General features: G+C 46.5%; 1 protein-coding gene across 11 annotated transcripts in view; it reads right to left on the bottom strand.

The window, feature by feature from the left end:
• Nucleotides 1–7,500, bottom strand: part of LOC113824267 (uncharacterized) — a 128,742-nt gene that overhangs the window by 92,999 nt on the left and 28,243 nt on the right. For all 11 annotated transcript variants that reach the window (XR_011399058.1, XR_011399059.1, XR_011399060.1 and 8 more), the window contains one exon: nucleotides 3,294–3,386. Coding sequence is in view for 7 of the 11 variants with exons in the window: in XM_070129835.1 (XP_069985936.1) it covers nucleotides 3,294–3,386 (93 nt within the window). In the remaining 4 variants the exon portion in view is untranslated. The remainder of the gene's footprint in view (nucleotides 1–3,293; nucleotides 3,387–7,500) is intronic.

Raw genomic sequence — 7,500 nt, 5'->3', positions numbered from 1 at the left:
ACACATTAAATACTAATATCTTCAAACAAATATTTCCCTCCGTTTTCATCTGTAGTCAGCGGTTTAGAAGAGTTACTGCTTGACTACACGACGTTCTCTCTAAAAGATAACCTATTACGAAAGAAAACGGACCCGGTTATGTATAACTATACAAAAGTTTCTTGGCCCATTTTATTTGTTTCGACCGTTAAGTGATGCCTTAATACTTTACAGAAATTTAATCATAACATGAAAAAATAAAGATCTCAATTAATGAAGAAGGTCAGAACTTCGTTACACTCACCCACATAAAAAATTGGACAATGCCCAAAGAAACAACGTTACGTTTTACTACTTCTTACATAAGTTCTAAGCTTGCAAACATACCTCAACGTCTGTAATGTATCCACACAAACACGATCAAGCTATTTTTGCTACAGAATGTACAAGTATTTCAAAACACTGTGGGGGAGCATTCCCAAAAAACTACAAGCTCCAATAAATAGAATCACATGGGCTGTGACGGAAGTACCCATGACCAAAATAATGAAGACAACAGGCATGCCCCACGTACGTTTCCACTGGCAGCGATAAACACACGGTTGGCATAAATAAACGAACGTCTATCTATAGCCACGTAAGTTCTGTATTCATCCAAGGCTGACGGCACAAATAGCCAACGAGCCGGGCAAGGCATACAGAAGTTCCCCCGGCAAAACACGTCAGGGACAGCGTGCCCGGGGGGAGTCCTGCAGGAAACCCTCGCAAGTACGTAGGCACTCATGCAAGCACAGACGCACGGGCACTATAACCACTCAGCCTCACGCGATCAACAAACTCGACCTCCAGGAAACTATTCTCACGCCAGGGCCAACCGCCGAGGCATGTCCCGAGGTCGCGCTGCGATAAAATAGAGTTAACGTAACCAAGACGGCGTTTTCCTGGGCGCGACGGTGAGGGGTTGCAGGGGGAGAGGAGGAGGAGGAGTAGGAAGAAAAAAGAAGATGAAGACGAAGTAAAAGACGAAAATGAAAAAGAAGAGGAGTAGTAAGATGATGATGAAAAAAGATGAAAACGAAGAGAAAGAAGAAGAGGAGGAGATTATGATGAAGAAGACAAGGGGGGAAAAAGAAAAAAATAATAAAACGAAAAGTAGAAGAGGAGGAAGAGGAAGAAGAGGAGCGGGAGGTGGAGGGGGAGGAGCGGGAGGAGGAGGAGGAGGGGGAGGAGGAGGGGGAGGAGGAGGGGGAGGAGGAGGGGGGGAGGAGGAGGAAGAGGAGGAGCCCTCCCCACATTAGGAGGTAAGTCTACTCCCGCACACCGATGGCAGCGGCGGTGGGTAAACTTAAATTTCGGAAGAGATCGCATTTCGCAGTGTCCTGAGGGAGACATATTTGACGCAAGTGACTACCGACTATTCCAGCGTGCCCTTGATCCCCAGATTACGCCGAGCTCTATCACAACCTCGGGTACTGGCACTTTCACTCGACTGTCAGGTCTCGAATGCCACATGGCACGGAGGCAAAAGTGCCGCGTCACAGGAACGCGCCCGTCTACAACTATCTATATTTACTTCCATTCCTTTAGCGGGTCCCTGCCTAAGGCGCGAACTCTTGTCCACTACACCTATCCGAAGTGTTTCTCTCCCTAAACATACTGCAAATAAGCACAAGAGTGGTTAAACAAAGAGTCGAGATGGAAGGCACAGGTGTGGTGCGAGGTGCGCTAATTAACGTGCCATAAATCGAGAACGGGAACACCCAGACTACTAACTTGCACCCGACGCCTTCAAACGAAATGAATCACCCACAGCAGTGATACTTTTGCATCTCAAATGATGTCATGGCGATGAAGCGACGTTACTTTATAAGCCGTAAAACAACTCTAAAAGGGTTATGAGTGCATCTCGTACTTTGCCAGATGAGCTGTCTATGACCCAGCTACCAGTACTAGGAGCGACGGCATTCAGGGACTCGCAATGACAAACCGAGATAATCGCTTCGCATATCCCAGTGAGGCAAGCGCGGGAGCAAGCATTCTCTGCCCCGCAGTCTACAAAGGCAAGGAAAGCGACGCTCCTACCAAGCAAGCACCTGCGTTGGAATCGCACTGAGAAGTACAAGCCCACTCACCCGTCTGGAGGCACCCATTAAGTATCTTACAAACTGCCGTAACGAGGTCGAGATAACAGCACTGTCCCGTTTCCAGGCACTCAGTAACCACAGCAGATAGTGCCTCTTCGAAGTCGACATGCCAGGCCTCCCGCCCCGGTCCGCAAGGTCCTCCTCCGATGAGGCACTCATACAGCGAGGAGGAGCTCGCTAAGGGCGTCGTCGCGCAGGAACGGCATTCCGAAGAAGGCCTTGGGGACGCGGACCTTCGACGCCGCGAGATGGGGAGTGCGTGGGGCTTACGCGACGACTGCTGAGCCCCATTGCACGCACGGCAGCCCGCGATGCTTTATTGCTGTGGCATCCCGGGCCCGACGACCTTCTGGGCTGATCAGCCTGCACACCGCGGCAGACTCGAGGCAATTACAGCGCCGCGAGAGTCACGCAGGCAGCACGCGACGGCGAACTAAGAACTTCAGTCCACGTTCATGGCGCGACACACGATAAACGGACAAAAAACACAAGAAAAAAGAACAAAAGAGAGGACAGCCATAAAACCAAAACCAAAGCCACCGTTACGAGGAGCGAGGCCCTAGAATGGAGCCTGATGGCGCTGATGAGCAATCAGTGCGATCAATTATCAATCACACGAGATCAACCGAGCGGGCGCAACAAAGCGACCTAGATAATCAAACAGGCCGGAGACTTCACCCAAATCCTAGGACATATCCTATAGGAACTCTCTCCTGTGTTATCTCTGTCCCTAACTTACACACATCCCCGCTTTAATTCCTCACCTTACACCCCTCCCTTTTCTTTCCCCTGTTCTCTATCCTCGTTCTCAACTACCTCCTCCTAACATCCCCCCCACTACTTTCATCTAGTCTCTGCTCGTGCTCAGTTCCCTCTTGCAATAACCAACTTCATTCCAAGTATAACGGCTCTCAACACGTTACACATAAAACGGATTCTCGTCTCAATGATGGCACAAATCATAAAAAAACAGCGATAAACGGGCTACTGACGTCCACAATATCAACAATAATCAGGAGAATGGAGACGCAGGCCTACTATAGCGACACCACTATAGCAATAGCTGGAGCCTCGTTCCACACGAACTGAAATCGTACCGATAAATGGAACGAAGCCGGAACACGCCCGATGAGGAACAATAACAGCAACAACAAAAAGTTCTCGACTTACCAGCGACTTTGTCTCCTGTGTTGCGGGCGGCGGTGCCTCGATCTGGCGGGCGGTGGCTGGGGACGCGGGCGAGGGCGGGGAAGCGATGCCGTCCTGCAGCGGGGAGACAAGATGTATACACAAGGTTAGATTTTTGGTCTGGATGCTCAGGGACGCGCATGTTCATCTCTCCACATGTAAACACTCTCGAGCAATCTGGCATGTATACACACACACGTGCTAGTATACCAAAATTCTGTATGTCGTTTTGGTTTTCTCTTACATTTCCTCTCTCTCTCTCTCTCTCTCTCTCTCTCTCTCTCTCTCTCTCTCTCTCGCTCTCTCTCTCTCTCCTTCCACAGCAGCCCATCCCATTCCTTCTTCACCCATAACGACTATCATATATCATAACGAAACTACCAAATCGCGCACACCCATTCCTTCCTCATTCCAAGCACAGGCACGAATGATGCAACCAACACCAGTGGCTGATTGGGTACTCTCGTGCAAAGCCGTCCGAGGTTGTAATCTCTTTCTCTTTCTCCTTCCCTGTTCTCTCTCTTTTTCTCTTTCTCCTTCCCTGTTCTCTCTTTCTCTCTCTCTCTCTCTCTCTCTCTCTCTCTCTCTCTCTCTCTCTCTCTCTCTCTCTCTCTCTCTCTCTCTCTCTCTCTCTCTCTCTCTCTCTCTCTCTCTAGCTACTATATGTGCTTGTCACTAGTTATTCTATCTAATCGCATTCTTTTCTATGCCTTGCACATGCTGTCCTTTGACACGACACATAGCAATGCAATATATCTAGCAAATACCAGATACACTCTATATGCTGACCTACATCATCATTCAACCAAAACTTCGACAAAGCCCGTTACCTTCTAGCACCACTCAACTACGCATCAGAAATCTCTGTCATACATGTTTGTACTTCTCTACCACACTGTTTTAACCACGCACCTCTCTACCGCACTTCACATGCCTCTACGCTACACAAGTAATCGATCACAGTCGGGCTTTACTATAAACAATGATGAAACAGATTAACTACACATAATTACAGTACTAATAAGCATCTTGACTCCTACGTACATGAGACACACACATTACAATACTCCTGTTCACAATCGCCTCTCTTCTCTCACTACTCTAAAACAGCCTTGTCTTTAAGACAAGTATCCAAGGGCAAACAGGAAGAAGAAGAAAAAAAGAAAATAACACGGGTGTCATCAGGTAATGTGAAAAGTGTATATTTATAACCCCACACACAGAAGGAAAGTGGATGACCCCGCCCACTCCCCCGTGCGCCCTTTGGAGAGAGAAAGGGGCGCCTGGGAGACACCTGCACGAGGTCCACCTTGAGGGGAGGGGGAGGAGGGAAGGGGGAGGTCATGCCTGGAGTCCAAGAGAAAGATTCGGCGAGCGGGCCAGCCGGAGTCCTGTCCTCAGTGACCGCAACAGCAACGAATGGCATTTCCTGGCCCCTACCTAGTCCGTCAGCCTAGCCAAGTTTCTAGCCCGAACGACCTTCCGCTCTATCGCTCCCACTAAGGACGACAACCGTCCCAAGCCAAATTTAGTATACCAGTACTGTCAAGCGGAACTCTGGACAAAAGAAGGGACAAGAGAAAGCTCAAACGGACATGACTAAATATAAACTTCCTTGTCACAGCATATCACATGGAATGCGTCTGGCATAGTTTAAGGTACGGCAACCAGGATCCGCAGAGGGCCTGGCGGACTGCGGTGCCTTCCAGTTGGGTACTCCCGGTCCATGTGGCTGAGTCGAAGATTTCACAAAGAGGCATTCAGTATATATGCCATTAAACCATTCTACCAACAGAAACAGTGTCAGCGGCTATACCCGCTACATTGATACCTCTTGTGGTATTTCTCCATTACAACACAATTACTACTATATACCGTCATGGCACGGTGCAGCATACTTATCATATATCCCTAGGCGTCTATGTTGACCTGCCCAGTCTACAGGATAAAGAGTCAATTGATACCTAAACGCACTGAGACGGAGACAAATATAACATAATCATAAAAATGGATAGTTTTACTGATAATGAATGATCGGAATACCAAACATATAAATACATACACACACAGATATACGCACATATACACTACACAAATGCACGACCTGCACAAAGACGCACAGAAGAGACCAGGAAAATGCTTCCTGCTCCCATTTCCTTCCCTCCTACTCTCCTGCTCTCCTATCTTTCCTATCCTTCCCATCCTTCCTCTCCCTCCCCCGAATAAGGACTCCAGGCTAGACCGCGTCTTGAGAAACAGCGAACCGCGAGGGGCAGATAGGACACGTCTCCCACAGCCTTCAAGGGATCCATCAATGACGTCACGAACATAGAAAACGGGAGGCACTTGTTCTACGGGAGACGTTTTTATTTCTTTACCGAGTCAAAAACAGTGCGCGGTAACTGACGTCCATGAAGACCGTAGGAGACGTGGCCTGTCACTACACGCGGGAAAGTACATCAGAAGTACATCAGAAGAACTCGGAGAAGAAAAAGAAGCAGACAAAGACCATGACGAAGATGGATGAAAAACAAGAAGAATAACAAAAAGAAATGGAAAATGTTGAAATAAGAAAAAAACACCAAGAAGCGGTTAAAGGGGCCACCAGCAGGGGAATGAATGGCAGCAAATGACAAAAGGGGGTAGAGGGCATTACCGGAAATAAAGCAGAAAGCAGAAGCACACACGGCACCTACTAAGCAGGGGAGAACGCTTCTCTTCTTCTACCTCCTCCTCCTCCTCCTCCTCCATTTCCACCTTATTTCTCCCTTGGCCATATACCTTACAAATTTTTCTCCAATGATAAAAAAAACTTTATATATACACATACCAAGACACTATAAAGAGACTCATATCAATGAGACATAAACACTCATGTTAAATAAACTTTTTCATGAGGTCTTCACTGAGAGAGAGAGAGAATGTGTGTTATGTATATGTGTGTTATGTATGTATGTATGTATGTGTGTGTGTTTGTGTGTGTGTGTGTGTGAGTGTGTGTTTGTGTGCGTACGCATGGTGCATGTGTGTGTATGTGTACGTGTGTGTGTTTATATATCTACACTGTGCACAAACGCACATATACATAACACACTCATACCGTTGAGTCTTTCCGGATAAGAACATGTAAATCTGTGTGGTTGATGTTCTCCCCTTCTTTCCCCTTCCCATGCCTCCTCCTCCTCTCACTCTCTTACCCCTTTCCGTTAGAGAGAGAGAGAGAGAGAGAGAGAGAGAGAGAGAGAGAGAGAGAGAGAGAGAGAGAGAGAGAGAGAGAGAGAGAGAGAGAGAGAGAGAGAGAGAGAGAGATAGAGATAGAGATAGGTAGCAAGAGGAAAAGAAAGAGAAAGAGAAAGAGGGACGAGGCGAGACAGAAGGAGCCAGGCAGAGAATAGGGGAGGGGGGACGAGACAGAAAAAAAAAGAGAAAGAGAGATAATGAGAATAAGCCAGCTCGTGCTAAAAGTCGTCTTGGTCGTATCAGGAGTTAGTCCCAGCAAGCCACCACACGTGTTAGAAATGGAAGGAAAAGACTGTCCGTTGCCTTTTGGTGTCGTACCTCGAAAAAAAAAAACCGAAAGCATTCCTTAAAGAAAAAAAAAATTACGATTACCATGAGAGAAAAAACGAGGGATATTTTCCTCCTCTGAAATCAACTAAGGGTTACCCCACAGACAATCCTTTCCTCATCATTTAGTAATGGTTTCTCGTAATGGAGTAATAATGATAAAAAATAAAAATATCAACAACAAATAAATCATAAAACAGCAAGCGGCTCCGTCACGCTGGAGTGTAAAATTGGGCGGGATTGGTCAAGGCATGTTGTGACGTCATTCACACAGCGGCTCCGGCAACACAACATGAATCACATGCCAAATTAGGGAAGTCTACATGATAATTAAAAAAGAGAAAAAATAGTGATAAAATATCCAAAGGTATTATTAAGTCTTCGGTTAATATTCTAAACAACGCAAAGATGCTTGTGTGTCATTGCGGAAAAGATTAATTATTCCCAAAAAGAAAAATATATTTATATATATATATATACACACACATATATGTAAATATATATACAAATATATATATTCAAAACCTCTAATGACGTCAATAGCGAATAGAAGAGACACCGATGAAGAAAGAAAAATAAAATAAAAAAATGTTGCATTCCCAAAACCGCTGTGCGAACGACC

The sequence above is a fragment of the Penaeus vannamei genome, chromosome 14 (genome assembly GCF_042767895.1).
Source record: "Penaeus vannamei isolate JL-2024 chromosome 14, ASM4276789v1, whole genome shotgun sequence".
Classification (NCBI taxonomy): Eukaryota; Metazoa; Arthropoda; class Malacostraca; order Decapoda; family Penaeidae; genus Penaeus; species Penaeus vannamei.
This window is presented reverse-complemented; position numbering and strand designations above follow the sequence as displayed.